Source organism: Elephas maximus, chromosome 25 (assembly GCF_024166365.1).
Source record: "Elephas maximus indicus isolate mEleMax1 chromosome 25, mEleMax1 primary haplotype, whole genome shotgun sequence".
NCBI lineage: Eukaryota > Metazoa > Chordata > Mammalia > Proboscidea > Elephantidae > Elephas > Elephas maximus.
In genome coordinates, this window is record NC_064843.1 from 67,189,712 (window position 1) to 67,208,942 (window position 19,231).

General features: G+C 38.7%; 1 protein-coding gene across 5 annotated transcripts in view; it reads left to right on the top strand.

Annotated features, from left to right (window-relative positions):
• SYNDIG1 (synapse differentiation inducing 1) overlaps nucleotides 1-19,231 on the top strand; it is a 274,280-nt gene that overhangs the window by 222,355 nt on the left and 32,694 nt on the right. Inside the window, exon 6 of one of the 5 annotated variants that reach the window (XR_007515429.1) lies at nucleotides 248-320. The exons of 3 other annotated variants lie outside the window; for them this stretch is intronic. Coding sequence is in view for 1 of the 2 variants with exons in the window: in XM_049869587.1 (XP_049725544.1) it covers nucleotides 248-325 (78 nt within the window). In the remaining variant the exon portion in view is untranslated. Of the gene's footprint in view, nucleotides 1-247; nucleotides 723-19,231 lie in introns of those variants that run through there. One more of the 5 variants, XM_049869587.1, reaches the window with a different exon arrangement.

Consider the following 19,231-nt stretch of genomic DNA (forward strand, 5'->3'; position numbering starts at 1 on the left):
AGCTCAGTCTCTGGTGCTGGCTTCACATTTGTGATTCATAAACAGATGTGGAATCAGACCTGATGGCACCAGAAGCCCGCCAAGCTTACACAAAGCCCCATGGCTTGCTTCATTTCTGCTCCACCACCTGCACAAGTTCCACCCAGCCTCCTACTAAGATAGTCCTCTTATCATCCACAGAGTTTGTGGCTTTCCTTGTTCTGAATGGCCTCTCCACTCACTGTCAATCTTTTGTATTTTTCCACAGAACCTGGGTGGAGATCAGAGGACTTGCAGTTACTCCAAATGCTGTAGAGGCCCTTCCCTGTTCTCATTTCCCGGTTAAATACTTCAGTTTCTATACTGCAGACACATCTTGAAGAGGCCAACCAAAGCAGTAGATTTTTTTAAATGTGGTTTTATCTCTATATATTCATATATTCATACAACATACTTAATCTTGCGCGCATGCAGTCATTCACACATGCATTTATTTTTTTAGTGCAGCCTTTCCCCCTCTGTGCTGTGATTGGGCTCCCCTACCCCACACCAGCACCACCTGGAACACCTCCCACCAAACCTCCGCATTCTTACCTTGACATACACGTGTGTTGTGTACATCCATCCACATGGTGGCCCTATCATAAAGTTGTTTTTAAATGGGATGAGACAAGACACACTTGGTCTTAATCTTTTCACTGACAGTACTTCACAGCACTCTCAAAATTTCTTAGTTAACCTGAATGGCTGTTTTAACATCTATGAACTAATCTACATAAAGATGGTTGTCATTTATTCATCTATCCTCCCAGTTCTGTACAGTTCTGATGTATGGGTTTTTTTGGGGGGGGGTGAGTGGAGGAGGAGAGGGGTGTACAAACAATGTTTCGGTCAAGTGTACATGGTGAAAGTTTAAATGCAGTATTCCCTGGTGTATAAGACTAGGCTGTAAACAAGATACTTTCATTTTCATGGAAAAGAATTAACTGCTTTTCCCTATTTTGAAAGTGATTTTAAAGCACTGTTGTAGGAACAAATCTATGTCAATCATGTAACTAAACCCAGATTGTGCCCTGGAACCCAGTAGGAAGTCAGAAATTGCAGTTAAAGCTTTTGAGGATCCTAGGAGGAGTTCTCAAAAATTTTCCCAAACAGGGGCCTTTGCCTCTCAGCCAATCATGGCTGTGACCCTTCCCCTGGAGGATGGCCTTGGGCAAGACAGTCACCGGCGGCCAAGGGCAGTGCGCTATGAAGGGCACAGCCTTGAGCCTCCCACAGCGCAGGCTCCCAGCAGCTGTAGTGGGGGAAGGGGAGAATTGCCCTTGGAGAGGGCTATGGGCAGAGCTCCTCCAGGATTGCATCACACACACATAGTGAAAGGACAAGTGAGCAAAGAACCAAACACGTGAGTGTGTGTATGTCTCATACAGTACCAATCATGTGATTATTGTTTTTTTATTGTTGAAATATACACAGCAAAACACACCTATTCAACAATTTGTGTATGTACATTCCTTAAATTATACACCCATCCTCACCTTTTCCAGTCTGTTCCTTCCCTATTGACATAAACTCACTTTTCCCTAAGCTTCCTGTCTAACCTTTTCAGTTGCTGTTAACAATTTGATTCCATATACTATGTTTTTAATTAAAAGAGCACAATGCACATGACAAATATTCTTTACCAATTAAACCAAACTGTTGTTTGGTTTCAAAGTTGGCTTCATAGGCTATTTTTGATTTACGAATTTTTCATTTTTAATTTTTCTTGTGTTTTAAGTGAAAGTTTACATATCAAGTCAGTCTTTCATAAAAAAAACTTACATACACCTTGGTATATACTCCTAGTTGCTCTTCCCCTAATGAGATAGCACATTCCTTCTTTCTACTCTCTATTTTTGTGTCCATTTGGCCAGCTTCTGACCCCCTTCTCATCTCCCATCCAGACAAGAGCTTCCCATATACTCTCATGTGTCTACTTGATCCAAGAAGCTCATTCCTCACCAGTACCATTTTCTATCCCATAGTCCAGTCCAATCCCTGTCTGAAGAGTTGGCATTGGGAATGGTTCCTGTCTTGAGCTAACAGAAGGTCTGGGGACCAGGATCTCTGGGGTCCTTCTAGTCTCGGTCAGACCGTTAAGTCTGGTCTTTATATGAGAATTTGAGGTCTGCATCGCACTGCTCTCCTGCTCCCTTAGGGGTTCTCTGTTGGCTTCTCTGTCAGGGCAGTCATCAGTTATAGCCAGGCATCATCTAGTTCTTCTGGTCTCAGACTAATGTGTTGCTGTTGTTGTTAGGTGCTGTCAAGTCTGTTCTGACTCATAGCGACCCTATGCCCAACAGAACAAAACACTGCCTGATCCTGAGCCATCCTCACAATCGTTGCTATGCTTGAGCTCATTATTGTTGCAGCCACAGTGTCAATCCACCTCGTTGAGGGTCTTCCTCTTTTCTGCTGACCCTGTACTCTGCCAAGCATGATGTCCTTCTCCAGGGACTGATCCCTCCTGATAACATGTCCAAAGTATGTAAGACGCTGTCTTGCCATCCTTGCTTCTAAGGAGTATTCTGGTTGTACTTCTTCTAAGACACATTTGTTCGTTCTTTTGGCAGTCCATGATACATTCAATACTTTTCGCCAACATCACAGTTCAAAGGTGTCAATTCTTTTTCAGTCTTCCTTAGTCATTGTCCAGCTTTCACATCCATATGATGTGATTGAAAACACCACGGCTTGGGTCCGGTGCACCTTAGTCTTCAAGGTGACATCTTTGCTCTTCAACACTTTACAGAGGTCCTTTAAAGGATCTCAGGCTAATGTAGTCTCTGGTTTATGTGGCCCTTTCTGTCTCTTGGGCTCATAATTACCTTGTATCTTTGGTGTTCTACATTCTCCTTTGCTCTAGGTGGGTTGAGACCAACTGATGCATCTTAGACGGCTGCTTGCTAGCATTTAAGATCCCAGACGCCACTCTCCAAAGTGGGATGCAGAATGTTTTCTTGATAGATTTTATTATGCCAATTGACCTAGGTGCCAATTGACCTAGGTGTCCCCTGAAACCATGGTCCCCAAACCCCCACCCCTGCCACACTTGACCTTCAGTTATTCAGGAAACTTCTTTGCTTTTGGTTTAGTCCATTTGTGCTGACCTCTTCTATATTGTCTGTTGTCTCTCCCTTCACCTAAAATAGTTCTTGTCTACTATCTAATTAGAGAATACCCAACTCTCCCATTCCTCCCCACTCTTGTAACTGTCGAAGAATATTTTCTTCTCTGTTTAAACTATATCTTGAGCTCTTACAATAGTGGTCTCATACAATATTTGTCCTTTTTGCAACTGACTAATTTCACTCAGCATAATGCCTTCCAGATTCCTCCACATTATGAAATGTTTCACAGATTCATCATTGTTCTTTATGGATGCATATGCATAGTATTCCATTGTGTGAATGTACCATAATTTATTTATCCATTCATCCATTGATGGGCACCTTGGTTGCTTCCATCTTTTTCCTATTGTAAACAGTGCTGCTGTGAACATGGGTGTGCATATATCTGTTTGTGTAAAGGCTCTTATTTCTCTAGGATATATTCCAAGGAGTGGAATTGCTGGATCGTAAGGTAGTTCTATGTCTAGCTTTTTAAGGAAGCACCAAATCGATTTCCAAAGTGGTTGTATCATTTTACTTTCCCACCAGCAAGTTTTTAAAATAAGTTTTGTAAGTTTTTCAGTCTCTCCACAACCTCTCCAACATTTATTATTTTGTGATTTTTGGATTAATGCCAGCCTTGTTGGAGTGAGATGGAATCTCATTGTAGTTTTGATTTGCATTTCTCTAATGGCTAATGATCGTAAGCATTTTCTCATGTATCTGTAAGCTGCCTGAATGTCTTCTTTAGTGAAGTACCTGTTTATATTCTTTGCCCATTTTTTAATTGGGCTATTTGTCTTTTTGTTGTTGAGTTTTTACAGTATCATGTAGATTTTAGAGATCAGGCATGGAATGGAAATGTCATAGCTAAAAACTTTTTCCCAGTCTGTAGGTAATCTGGAAACGCTGGTGGTGTAGTGATTAACTGCTACAGCTATTCGAATCTGCAAGGAATTCCTTGGAAACTCTATGGGGCAGTTCTACTCTGTCCTGTAGGATTGCTATGAGTTGGAATCTACTCTACGGCACTGGGTTTGGTTTGGTTTGGGTTTTGGTAGGTGATCTTTTTACTCTTTTGGTGAAGTCTTTGGATGAGAACAGGTGTTTGATTTTTAGGAGCTCCCAGTTATCTAGTTTCTCTTCTGGTATTTATGCATTGTTAGTAATGTTTTGTATACTGTTTATGCCATGTATTAGAGCTCCTAGCATTGTCCTTATTTTTTCTTCCATGATCTTTATCGTTTTAGATGTTATATTTAGGTCTTTGATCCATTTTGAGTTTGTTTTTGTTCATGGTGTGAGGTTTGGGTCTTGTTTCATTTTATTGCAGATGGCTATCCAATTATGCCAGCAACATTTGTTAAAGAGACTGTCTTTTCCCCATTTAACTGACTTTGGACCTTTGTCAAAATCAGCTGCTCATAAGTGCATGGATTTATGTCTGGATTCTCAATTCTGTTCCATTGGTCCATGCATTTGTTGTTGTACCAGTACCAGGCTGTTTTGACTACTGTGGCGGTATAATAGGTTCTAAAATCAGGTAGAGTGAGGCCTCCCACTTCCTTCTTCTTTTTCAGTAATGTTTTACTTATCCAGGGCCCTCTTTCCCTTCCATATGAAGTTGGTGATTTGTTTCTCTGTCTCATTAAAAAATGTCATCGGAATTTGGATCGGAATTGCATTGTATCTATAGATTGCTTTTGACCTTTTTTCAATGTTAAGTCTTCTTATCCATGAGCAGGGTATGTTTTTCCACTTATGTAGGTTTCTTTTGGTTTCTTTTAGTAGTGTCTTGTAGTTTTCTTTGTATAGGTATTTTACATCTCTGGTAAGATTTATTCCTAAGTATTTTATCTTCTTGGGGGCTACTGTAACGGCATTGATTTGGTGATTTTCTCTTTGATGTTCTTTTTGTTGTTGCAGAGGGATCCAACTGATTTTTGTATGTTTGTCTTGTATGATTTATGGATATTTTGGGGTTAAACAAAATCTCAGGGCAGCAGTTTCGGGGGTTCATCCAGCCTCAGTGGATCCAGAAAGTCTGGATTCCATGAGAATTGAAGTTTTGTTCCACACCTTTTCCCCTTTTGATTAAGATTCTTCTTTAGACTCTTTGATCAAAACATTCAGTAATGGTAGCTGGGAACCATCCAGTTCTTCTGGTCTCATGGCAAAGGAGGCAGTTGTTCATGGAGGCGATGAACTACGCATTCCATTTCCTCCTCCTATTCCTGGATCTTCTTCTTCTCTTACTCCAGACCCATAGAGACCAATTATTGTACCTTGGATGGCCACTTGAAAGGTTTCAAGACCCCGGGCACTATGCAACGAACTAGGAGGTAGAACAAAAGTGCTAAAAAACTATTTTAGGCCAATTAATTAGAATGTTCCATGAAACCATGATCCTAAAACCCCCAATCAAGAAACTCAGTCCCATGAGGTAATTTAGCAGCCTTGACAGCAACTCTTTTTTTTTTTTTTAATACACATCACACTGCATTTGCCATTTCAACTTATTACAGGTGAAAAATTTAGTGATATCATTTAAACCAAAGGGCTGTGTATTCATTATCCTTAATCAATGCAATTTTTGCATCATCGTGAACAGAAACTCGGGTTCTGTGCAATAATTCCCTCTTTCTCAAACCTTCTGCCCCTGGTAACCACTAACAAACTTTAGTCTCTATACATTTGCCTGTTCTTATCTTTTTATATACATAAAACCATATAATATTTGACCTTTTGTGATTGACCTATTTCACTCAGTATAATGTCCTCAAGCTCCACCTAGGTTGTAGCATGTATCAGGACTTCATTTCTCTTTGTGGCTGAGTAGTATTGCATTGTATGCATGTACCACATATTATTTATCCATTCATCTGTTGTTGAACATTTAGGTGATTTCCGCCTATTGGGTATAGTGAACAGTGCTGCGGTGAACATTGGTGTACGTATGTCTGTCTGTACAGCTGCTTTCAAGCCTTTTGGGTATATTCCTAGCAGTGGAATTGCTGAGTCAGATAGTAGTTCTATTTTTAGATTTTTGAAATACCACCACCCTGTTTTCCACAACCCCCAAAAAACCAAACCTGTTGCTGCCAAGTTGATTCCAACTCATAGCAATCATATAGGAGAGAGTAGAACTGCCCCAAAGGGTTTCCAAGGCTGTAATCTTTATGGAATCAGACTCCCACATCTTCTTCCCATGGAGCAGCTGGTGAGTTCCAACTGCCAACCTATTGGTTAGCAGCCAAACTCTTAACCACTTGCCACCAGTTTTCCACAACAGCTGGACTACAATGCTTTCCCAGCAGAGATGGATAAAGGTTCTAATTTCCCCACATTGTCGCCACCATTTGTTATTTTCCTTTTTTTATTATTTTTTTTAAATCTTTTTAGCCATCCTAATTGGAGCGAAATGGTATCTCCTTATGGTTTTGATTTGCATCTCTCTGAATGCTAAAGACATTGAGAGTCTTTTCATGTTTCGTTGACCATCTGAATATCCTCTTTGATGAAATGTCTATTCAAGTCCTTTGCCCATTTTTTTTTATTGTTCTTTAGATGAAGGTTTACAGAATAAACTAGTTTCTCATTAAACAGTTAATACACAGATTGTTTTACAGCATTGGTTAACAACCCCACAACATGTCAACACTCTCCCTTCTCAATTTTGGGTTCCTTATTAGCAGGTTTCCTGTCCCCTCCTGCCAGCTAGTCCTTGCCTCTGGGCTGGTGTGCCCCTTTAGTCTCATTTCGTTTTATGGGCCTGTCCAGTCTTTGGCTGAAGGGTGAACCTCAAGAGTGACTTCATTACTGAGCTGAAAGTGTGTCCACGGGCCAAACTCTCAGGATTTCTCCAGCCTCAGGCCAGCAAGTCTGGTCTTTCTTTTTGAGTTAGAATTTTGTTCTACATTTTTCTCCAGCTTTGTGAAGGACCCTCTATTGTGATCCGTGTCAGAGCAGACAGTGATGGTAGCCAGGCACCATCTAGTTGTACTGGACTCAGACTAGTGAAGGTTGTGGTAGATGTGGTCCATTAGTCCTTTGGACTATTCTTTGTATCTTTAGTTTTCTTCATTTTTCCTTGCTCCCAAAGGGGTGAGACCAGTGGAATATCCTGGGTGGCTGCTCACAGGGTTTTAAGACCCCAGACACTGCTCACCAAAGTGGAACATAGAACATTTTCTTTATAAACTATGTTATGCCAATTGAGCTAGATGTTCCCTGAGGCCATGGTCCCCACAGCCCTCAGCCCAGCAAATCAGTCTCTCAGGGAATTTGGATGTGTCTATGGAGCTTCCATGGCCCTGCCTTGTACAAGTTGTGCTGGCTTCCCCAATATTGTGTACTGTCTTACCCTTCAACAAAGCCACCACTTATGTATTGTCTGTTTAGTGTTTTTCTACCTCCACCCCTGCCTCCCTCGTAACCATCGAAGATTGTTTCTTTTTGTGTGTAAACCTTTTCCTGAGTTTTTACAGTAGTGGTCACATACAATATTTGTCCCTTTGTGATTGACTTATTGCACTCAGCATAATGCCCTCCAGATTTATCCATGTTATGGGATGCTTCACAGGCTCATCACTGTTCTTTATCATTGCATAATTCTCCATTGTGTGTATGTACTGTAGTTTGTTTATCCATTCATCTGTTGATGGGCATCTAGGTTGTTTCCATCTTTTTGCTGTTGTGAACAATGCTGCAGTGAACATGGGTGTGCATGTGTCTTATTTCTCTAGGAAATAGTCCTAGGAGTGGGATTGCTGGGTTATATGGTATTTCTATTTCTATCTTTCTAAGGAAGCACTGTATCGTTTTCCAAAATTGTTGTATCATTTTGCATTCCTACCAGCAGTGCATAAGAGTTCCAATCTCCCCGCAGCCTCCCCAGCATTTTTTATTTCTTGGGTTTTTTTTTAATTCATGCCAGTAAAGTTGGGGTGAGATGTATCTCATTGTGGTTTTGATTTGCATGTCTCTAATGGCTGGCTAGAGATTGTGATCATTTCCTCATGTGTCTGTTGGCTGCTTGAATGGCTTCTTTGGTGAAGTGTCTGTTCATTTCCTTTGCCCATTTCCTAATTGGATTATTTGTCTTTTTGTTGTAGAGGTGCTGGATTTTCTTGTAGATTTTAGAGATTAGATAGACCTTTGTCTGATTCATAATAGCCAAATTTTTTTTCTCAGTCTGTAGGTTCTCTTTTTAGTCTTTTTGTGAAGCCTTTTGATGAGCATAAGTGTTTAATTTTTAGAAGATCACAGTTATCTAGCACATCATCTGGAGTTTGTGTGTTGCTGGTTGTGGTTTGTATCCTGTTAATGCCATGTAGTAGGGCCTCTAGCATGGATCCTATTGTATCTTCTATGAACTTCATAGTTTTGGGCTTTATGTTTAGTCTTTGATCCATTTTGAATTAATTTTTGTATGTTGTGTGAGGTATGGGCCTGTTTCATTTTTATGCAGATGGACATTCAGTTTTTCCAGCACCGTTTGTTAAAAATACTGTCTTTTCCCCTATTTGATGGACTTTGGACCCTTGTCAAAGAGCAGGGGACCATAGGTGGATGAATTTACCTGTGGGTTCTCAATTCTGTTCCATTGGTCAATGCATCTGTTGTTGTACCAGTATAAGGCTGTTTTGACTACCTTAACTGTAGAGTAGGCTCTGAAGTTAGATACTGTGAGTTCTTCTACTTTTTTCTTCTTTTTCTATAGTGCTTTACTTATCTGGGGCTTCTTCCCTTTCCATATAAAGTTGATGATAATTTTTTCCATCTTTTTGAAGAACATTATTGGTATTTGGATTGGGATTGCATTGTATTTATAAATTGCTGTGGTTAGAATTGTCATGTTCACAATGTTGAGTCTATCCATGAGCATGGTATGAGTTTCCATTTAGGTAGATCTCTTTTGATTTCTCACAGTAGTGTTTGGTAGTTTTTTTGTATAGGTCCTTTATATCTCTGGTTACATTTATTCCTAAGTTTTTTTAAGGGGTATTATAAACAGTTTTTTTTTTTTAATTTTTATTGTGCTTTAAGTGAAAATTTACAAATCAAGTCAGTCTCATACAAAAATTTATATACACCTTGCTGTATAGTTCTAATTGCTCCTCCCCTAATGAGTCAGGCCGCTCCTTCCCTCCATTCTCTTTTTTGTGTCCATTCTGGCAGCTTCTAACCACCTCTTCCCTCTCACCTCCCCTCCAGATAGGAGATGCCAACATAGTCTCAAGTGTCTACTTGATCCAAGAAGCTCTTTTTCTATCTCATTGTGCAGTCCAATCCTTGTCTAAAGAGTTGGCTTTGGGAATGGTTTCTGTCCTGGGCTAACAGAAGGTCTGGGGGCCATGACTACCAGAGTCCTTCTAGTCTCAGTCAGACCATTAAGTCTGGTCTATTTACCAGAATTTGGGGTCTGCATCCCACTGCTCTCCTGCTCCCTCGGAGGTTCTCTGTTTTGTTCCCTGTCAGGGCTATCATCAGTTGTAGCTGGGCACTCTCTAGTTCTTCTGGTCTCAGGCTGATGTAGTCTCTGGTTTATGTGGCCCTTTCTGTCTCTTGGGCTCATAATTACCTTGTGTCCTTGATGTTCTTCATTCTCCTTTGATCCAGGTGGGTTGAGACCAATTGATACATCTTAGATGGCGACTTGCTAGCGTTTAAGACCCCAGATGCCTCTCTCCAAAGTGGGTTGTAGAATGTTTTCCTAATAGATTTAATTCTGCCAGTTGAGTTAGATGTTCCCTGAAACCATGGTCTCCAAAGCCCTGTCCCTGTTATGCTGGCCTTCAAAGCATTCAGTTTACTCAGGAAACTTCTTTGCTTTTGGTTTAGTCCAGTTGTGCTGACCTCGCATGTACTGTATGTTGTCTTTCCCTTCATGTAAAGTAGTTCTTATCTACTATCTAATTAGTGAATACCCCTGTCCTTCCCTCCCTCCATCCCCCCCGCCTTTAACCATCAAACAATATTTTCTTCTATGTTTAAACTCTTTCTCGAGTTCTTATAATAGTGGTTTCATACAATATTTGTCCTTTTGCAACTGACTAATTTCACTCAGCATAATGCCTTCCAAATTCCTCCATGTTAGGAAATGTTTTACAGATTCATCATTGTTCTTTATGGATGTGTAGTATTCGATTGTGTGACTATATCATAATTTATTTATCCATTCATCCATTGATGGGCACCTTGGTTGCTTCTATCTTTTTGCTATTATAAACAGTGCTGCAATGAACATTAAAAAAAAAAAAAGTGTGCATATATCTGTTCGTGTAAAGGCTCTGATTTCTCTAGGATGTATTCCCGGGAGTGTGTTTGCTGAATCATAAGGTAGTTCTATTTCTAGCTTTCTCGGGAAGTGCCAAATTGATTTCCAAAATGGTTGTACCATTTTACATTCCCACCAGCAGTGTATAAGTGTTCCATTCTCTCCACAACCTCTCCAACGTTTATTATTTTGTGTTTTTCAGGTTAATGCCAGCCTTGTTGGAATGAGATGGAATCTCATTGTAGTTTTGGTTTGCATTTCTCTAATGGCTAATGATCATGAGCATTTCCTCATGTATCTATTAGCTACCTGAAGTGTCTGTTCATGTCCTTTGTCCATTGTTTAATTGGGTTATTTGTCTTTTGTTGTTGAGTTTTTGCATATCGTGTAGATTTTAGAGATCAGGTGCTGATTGGAAATGTCATAGCTCAAAACATTTTCCCAGTCTGTAGGTAATCTTTTTACTCTTTTGGTGAAGTCTTTGGATTAGCATAGGTGTTTGATTTTTAGGAGCACTCAGTTACCTAGTTTTTCTTCCACATTGTTAGTAATGTTTTGTATACTGTTTATGCCACGTATTAGGGCTCCTAACTTTGTCCTTATTTTTTTTTTCCATGATCTTTATCGTTTTAGATTTTATATTTAGGTCTTTGATCCATTTTGAGTTCATTTTGTGCATGTCGTGAGGTATGGGTCTTGTTTAATTTTTCCTGATGGATATACAGTTTTGCAAGCACCATTTGTTAAAAAGACTGTCTTTTCCTCATTTCATTGATTTGGGGCCTTTGTCAAATATCAACTGCTCATATGTAAATATATTTAGGTCTAGATTCTCAGTTCTGTTCCATTGGTCTATGTATCTGTTGTTGTACCATTACCAGGCTGTTTTGACCACAGTGGCGGTATAATAGGTTCCAAAATTAGGTAGAGTGAGGCCTCCCACTTTGTTCTTCTTTTTCAGCAAAGCTTTAATTCTCTGGGGCCTCTTTCCCTTCCATTGAAGTTGGTGATTTGTTTCTCCATCTCATTAAAAAATGTTGTTGCAATTTGGATCGAACTTGCATTAAATTTATAGATTGCTTTTGGTAGAATAGACATTTTTACAATGTTAAGTCTTCCTATCCATGAGCAAGGTTACGTTTTTCCATTTATGTAGGTCCCTTTTGGTTTCTTGCAGAAGTGTTTTGTAGTTTTCTTTGTATAAGTCTTTTACATCTCTGGTAAGATTTATTTCTACATATTTTATCTTCTTGGGGGCTACTGTAAGTGGTATTGATTTGGTGATTTCCTCTTCAATGTTTTTTCTTGGCATAGAGGAATCCAACTGATTTTTGTACATTTATCTTGTAACTTGATACTCTGCTGATCTCTTCCATTAGTTTCAGTAGTTTTCTTGAGGATTCCTTAGGGTTTTCTGTGTATAAGATCATGTCTTCTGCAAATAGAGATACTTTTACTTCTTCCTTGCCAATCTGGATGCTCTTTATTTCTTTGTCTAGCCTAATTGCTCTGGCTAGGACCTCCAGCACAATGTTGAATATAGTGGTGATAAAGGGCATCCTTGTCTGGTTCCCGATCTCAAGGGGAATGCTTTCAGGCTTTCTCTATTTAGAATGTTGTTATATGTTGGCTGTTGGCTTTGTATAAACGCCCTTTATTATGTTGAGAAATTTTCCTTCTATCCCTATTTTCCTAAGAGTTTTTTCATGAATGGGTGCTGAACTTTGTCAAATGCCTTTTCTGCGTCAATTGATAAAATCATGTGATTCTTCTCTTTTGTTTTATTTATGTGATGGATTACATTAATTGTTTTTCTAATGTTGAACCATCCGTGCATACCTGGTATGAATCCCACTTGGTTATGGTGAATTATTTTTTGATATGTTGTTGAATTCTATTGGGTAGAATTTTGTTGAGGATTTTTGCATCTAAGCTCATGAGGGATATAGGTCTGTAATTATCTTTCTTTTTTTTTTTTTTTTTGTAGTGTCGTTACCTGGTTTTGGTATCAGGGATATGCTGGCTTCGTAGAATGAGTTTGGGTGTATTCCGTCCTTTTCTATGCCCTGAAATACCTTTAATAGTAATGTTGTTAACTGTTCTCTGAAAGTTTGGTAGAACTCTGCAGTGAAGCCGTCTGAGCCAGGGCTTTTTGGGGGGAGAGTTTTTTGATTGCCCTTTCAATCTCTTCTTTCATTATGGGTCTTTGTAGTTGTTCTACCTCTGTTTGTGTTAGTTTAGGTAGGTAGTGTGTTTCTAGGAATTCATCCATTTCTTCTACGTTTTCAAATTTGTTAGAGTGCAATTTTTCTAGTAATCTGATATGATTCCTTTAGCTTCAATTGGGTCTGTTGTAATATCACCCATCTCATTTCTTATTCGGGTTATTTGCTTCCTCTCCGGTTTTTCTTTTGTCAGTTTGACCAATGGTTTATCAAGTTTCTTGATTTTTTTCAAAGAACCAGCTTTTGGTCTTGTTAATTCTTTCAATTGTTTTTCTGTTTTCTATCTCATTTAGTTCTGCTCTAATTTTTATTATTTATTTTCTTCTGGCGCCTGAGGGTTTCTTTTGTTGCTCTCTATTTATTCAAGTTGTAGGGATAATTCTTTGATTTTGGCCCCTTCTTCTTTTTGTATGTGTGCACTTATTGATATAAATTGACCTCTGAGCACTGCTTTCACTGTGCCCTAAAGGTTCTGATAGGAGGTGTTTTCAATCTCATTGGATTCTATGAATTTCTTTATTCCATCCTTAATGTCTACTATAATCCAGTCTTTTTTGAGCAAGGTATTGTTCAGTTTCCAAGGGTTTGATTTCTTTTCTCTGCTTTTCCTGTTATTGATTTCCACTTTTATGGCCTTATGGTCAGAGAAGATGCTTTGTAATATTTCAGTGTTTTGGATTTTGCTAAGGCTTGCTTTATGGCCTAATATGTGGTCTATTCTAGAGAATGTTCCATGTGCACTAGACAAGAAAGTATAGTTGGTTGCTGTTGGGTGGAGTGTTTTGTATATATCTATGAGGTCAAGTTGGTTGACTGTAGTATTTAGATCTTCCATGTCTTTATTGAGCTTCTTTCTGGATGTCCTGTCCTTCATCGAAAATGGTGTGTTGAAGTCTCCTACTCTTATTGTGGAGCTGTCTTTCTCACTTTTCAATGCTGATAGAGTTTGTTCCATGTATATTGCACCCCTGTCGTTGGGTGGATAAATATTTAATATGGTTATATCCTCATGGTATACTGTCTTTTTAAATCATTATACAGTGTCCTTCCTTATCCTTTGTGGTGGATTTAAGTTTAAAGTCTATTTTGTCAGAAATTAATAACACCACTCCTGCTGTTTTTTGATTGTTGTTTGATATTTTTTTTTCTACCCTTTGAGTTTTAGTTTGCTTCTGTCTCTAAGTCTAAGGTGTGTCTCTCGTACAGGATATAGATGGATAGTGTTTTTTAATCCATTCTGCCACTCTCTGTCTCTTTATTGGTGCATTTAGTCCATTTACATTCAGTATAATTATGGATAGGTATGAATTTACTGCTGTCATTTTGATGTCTTTTTTTGTGTGTTGTTGACAGTTTCTTTTCCCACTTAATTTTTTGTGCTGAGTAGACTATCTTTCTATATTGCCTTTTCCTAATATTCGTTGTTGTTCATTTTATTTCTGCTGAGTCCTTTTTTTTCTTGTATTTTATTTTGATGTGTAGGATTGTTTGTCTCCTTAATATTTACCCCTATTTTTTTAAGTTTAAATCTAACTTTTATTTCTTTGTATCGCCTTGTCTTCCTCCCTGTAAGAAAGATCTGTGACTACATTTCTTAGTCTCTTTTTATTGTTTTAATGTTGTCTTTTATGCAATAACACTGCTTTTTCCTTGTTTTGAGCATTTTTTTATCTTGATTTATTTTTATGATTTCCTTATCTGGGTTGACATCTGATTGCTCTGCCCAGCGTTCTAGTCTTGGGTTGATACCTGATATTATCGATTTTCTAACCAAAGAACTCCCTTTAGTATTTCTTGTAGTTTTGGTTTGGTTCTTACAAATTTCCTAAACCCCTGTTTATCTGGAAATGTCCTAATTTCACTTTCATATTTGAGAGACAGTTTTGCTAGATATATGATTCTTGGTTGGCATTTTTTTTCCATCAATGCTTTATATATGTCATCCCATTGCCTTCTTGCCTACATGCTTTCTACCAAGTAGTCCAAGATTATTCTTATTGACTCTCCTTTGTAGGTGTCTTTTCGTTTATCCCTAGCTGCTCTTAAAATTCTCTCTTTATCTCTTGTTTTGGCAAGTTTGATTATAATATGTCTTGGTGACTTTCTTTTAAAATATACCTTATGTGGAGTTCGATGAGCATCTTGGATAGATATCTTCTCATCTTTCACAATATCAGTGAAATTTTCTGCCAACAATTCTCTCTGTATTTTCTGTTATCCTTCCCTATTCTGGTACTCCAATCACTCGTAGGTTATTTCTCTTGGCAGAGTCCCACATGATTCTTAAGGTTTTTTCATTTTTTTTTTTTTAGTTCTTTTATCTGATTTTTCTTCAAATATATTGGTGCCAAGTGCTTTATCTTCAAGTTCCCAAATTCTGCCTTCGGCTTGCTCAATTCTACTCCTATGACTTTCTATTGAGTTGTCTGATTCTGTTATTTTATTGCTAATCTTCTGAATTTCTGATTACTGTCTGTGGATTTTCGCAGCTTATTAAATTTTTCATTGTGTTCCTGAATAACCTTTTTGATTTCTTCAGCTGCTTTATCTGTGTGTTCCTTGGCTTATTCTGCATATTGTCTGATTTCCGTCCTGATGTCTTGAAGGGTTCTGTATATTAATCTTTTGTACTGTTCATCCGGTAATTCCAGGAAGGCACTTTCGTCTAGAAGATCCCTTGATTCTTTGCTTTGAGACCTTCTTGAGGCAATCATGGTCTGTTCTTCATGTGACTTGCTGTTGACTGTTGTCTCTGAGCCATCTATAAGTTATTGTATTTGTTTATTTTATGTTTGCTTCTTGCTTTGTTTTGTTTTGATATGCCCAAATGGGTTGCTTGAGTGAGCTAACTTGATTATTTCCACCTTTGGAGCTCTGATGTCCTGTCTCCAGATGGCTAGAGCTATTATCAGGTATATCAGTGTAGAAGTCCATTCACTTTTCTTGTATGAATTCAGCTCAGGTGTCCAGGTAGCTGATCATCAAGTGTGTGGTACAGGCTCTGTCCTACAGTCTTAGAGTGGCAGGGGTGATTGGTGTAGGTACCGGTATCTGAATGCTGCAGGGGGTCATCCCCTGAGGAAGGCAGGGAGTTGAGAATCATCCCCCACATGTCTCTGAGGAAAGCATGTCCCTGTTGCCTTGAGAGTACAGGTGGGTGGGTTCTGCAGACGGACCATGAGCCCCCAGTGTTTTTGGTTTTAAGGACTGGGAGTTACCACTTATCCATGGACCACTGTCACAGGTGGCTGAGTGACCTGAGTGGAGCCACCAGTCCTTAGGCCCCTGATGTGGGTAGGTGAGGACCCTGTTTAATAGGCAAAGTGGTGTCAAACATCAAACACACATCTCTTCACCGCACAGCTGAAATGGTTGTAGTCTGCCAACAAGGGCCTATTCTCTTGAGATAGGCCCACACAGGTCCATGCAGGGGGGAAAGGTACTCAAAGTTCACGGACTGTTTATGCCTGGACAGGAGCCATTTCTGTCCTGAGCTCCCCTGGTTAGCGGAGCTGGCAAATTATCTTTTCCCCCAATTGCAAATTTATTCCTTCTCCAGGGCCTGGAGGATGGCCCTTGGCACTCTCAGGCCCAGGGAAATGAACAGCTGCTGAAGCCAGCTTTGGGGCAGGTGGCTCGATAAAATATACTCAAGTACTTAGCTTTTGCTGAGAGCTCGTTCTCCTCTGGTTCTGGAGATGTGAGTAGGCTGTGTGGCTGGCTGCTTCTCCCTGAAGAAACTGTGGCCAAACGCTAGTACCAGCCCACTGCAGCCACTCCCGGGAATGGTGCCTGAGGGCTTCCAACAATTCAGGTCTAGTAACTCCTCTCCGTTTCTGAACCATCTTGTCCTCCCCCGGCCCCTCAATTCATTTTCTAACCTTGCCTTTGATGTTCAGGGTGTCTAGCTTGTCGTAAATATAATCCTTTTGTTTTTTTCGGGTCTTTGTTGTAAGGGGGCTTGCCAGAAGCATCTGTCTATCCCGCCATCTTGGCCCCACCTCAAAATGGTATTATTTTTGTGATTTTCATTTCCTTGTTCTCTTTATTGTCATATAGGAATTCAACTGATTTTCATACTCTTACCTTGTATCCTGCTACTCTACTGAATCTTTCTATTGGTTCCAGTAGTTTTCTCGTGGAGCCTTTTGTGTTTTCTATGTATACCATCATGTCATCCACATATAGGGACAGCTTGACTTCTTCAATACCAATCTGGATTCCCTGTATTTCTTTTCTTTTTTCTTTTTTTTTTTCCTTATTGCTCTAGCTAGGACTTCCAGCACAATGTTAAGTAGAGAGGTGAGATAAAGGACATCCTTGTTTTGTTCCCATTGTCAAGGTGAATACTTTCAGTCTCTCTCCATTGCAAATGATGTTGCCCATTGGTTTTGCATAGATGCCCTTTATTATGTTCAGACATTTCCCTTCTATACCTATTTTATTGAGAGTTTTCATCAGAAATGGGTGATGGACTTTGTTGAATGCCTTTTCTGCATCCACTGAGATGATCATGTGATTCTTTTTATTTATGTAGTGGATTATGTTGATTGATTTTCTAATGTTGAGCTATATTTGCATAGCTGGTATGAATCCTGCTTGGTCATGATGTATTATTATTTTTTGATATGCTGAATTCTATTAGCTAGAATTTTGTTGGGAATTTTTGCATCTATATTCATGAGAGATATTGGTCTCTAATTTTCTTTTTTAGTGGTGTTTTTGCCTAGTTTTGGTAACAGGGTTTATGCTGGCTTCATAGAATGAATTCAGAAGCGTCCCTTCCTTTTCTGTATTCTGAAATAGTTTGAGTAGTACTGGCATAAGCTCTTCTCTAAATGTTTGGTTGAATTCTCCAATGAAGCCAGGGCTTTTTGTTGTTGTTTGAGTTTTTTGGTTTTTTGTCTTTTTTTTACCTTTTCAATCTCTTCTCTAGTTTATGAGACTGTTCAGATTTTCAACATCCTTTTGTGTTAGTTTGAGTAGGTAGTGTGTTTCTAGAAATTTGTCCATTTCTTCTAGGTTTTCAAATTTGTTAAGGTATAGTTTTTCATAATAGTTTGTTGTGATCCTTTTTTTTTCAGTTGAATCTGTTGTAATGTCCCCCATTTCATTTTTTATTTGGGTCATTTGCATCCTCTCCTGTTTTTCTTTTGTCAGTTTGGCCAGTGGTTTGTCGATTTTGTTGATCATTTCCAAGAACCAATTTTTGTTTTTTCTGGTTCTTTCTATTGTTTTTCTGTTCTCTATTTCATTAATTTCTGCTCTGATCTTTATTATTTTCTTTCTTCTGCTGGCTTTGGGCTTCTTTTGCTGTTCTGTTTATATTTGTTCAAGTTGTGTAGCTAACGTTTTATTTTATCCCTTCTGTTTCGATACGTGCATCTATTGCTATAAATTGACCTCTATGGACTGCCTTTACTGTGTCTCATACGTTTTGGTATGAAGTCTTTTCATTCTCGTTTGATTCTAGGAATTTTTTTTTTTTTATTCCATCCCTATTACCCAGTGGTTTTTAAGCAGGGTTTTTATTCAGTTTCCACATACTTGATTTTTTTTACTTGCTCTTCCTGTTGTTAATTTCTACTTTGAGGCTTTGTGGTCAGAGAAGATACTTTGTATTATCACAATGTTTTGGATTTTGTTGAGGGTTGCCCTGTGGCCTATGATGTGGTCTGTTCTGGAGAACGTTCCACGCGTATTGGAAAGAAATGTTTACTTCGCAGCTTTTGGGTTGAGTGTTCTATTTATGTCTCTGAGGTCAAGTTGGCTGATTGTGCCCTTTAACTCTTTGGTATCTTTGTTGAGTTTATTTCTAGATGTTCTGTCCTTTACTGAGAGTGGTGTGTTGAAGTCTCCTACTATTATTATGGAACTGTCAATTTCTCTTTTCAGTGCTCTTAGAGTTTGTTTTATGTGTTTTGGAGCCCTGTCATTGGGTATGTAAATGTTTATTATGCTTAAGTCTTTATGATGGATCATCCATTTAGTCATTATATAGTGCCCTTCTTTGTCTTTTATGGTGGATTTTGTTTTAAAGTCTATCTGAGATTAGTATTGCCTCTTCTGCTCTTTTTTGGTAGTTATTTGCTTGATATATTTTTTTCCATCCTTTGATTTTTAATAAATTTATATCTTTGCTTCTAATGTGTATCTTTTGTAGACAGCATATTGATGGATCTTGTTTTTTTAATCCATCCTGAAACTCTCCATATGTTTATGGGTTCATTTAGGCCATTTACATTCAGTGTAATTGTTGATAGGTGTGAATTTATTGCTGTCATTTTGTAGTGCTTTGTTTTGTGGTGCTGACATTTTCTTTGTTACTCTTACTTTCCTGTGCTGAATTCCTTTTGTTTGTGGATTTCTTTTGTTTTTTATTGAGACTTTCTTCTTTACTTTAATGAGTAGGTTTGTTAACTTTCTTTGTGGTTACCTTGAAATTTACCCTTATCTTCCTGGATTTGAACCCATGTATTATTACTTGGTATCACCTTGCTTTCCTCTCCATTAGAAAGTTCTATAAGTACGCTGCTTATTCCCTTTTTTATTGTTCTGACGTTGTTGTCATTTACAGATTAACCTCTCTGGTTCCC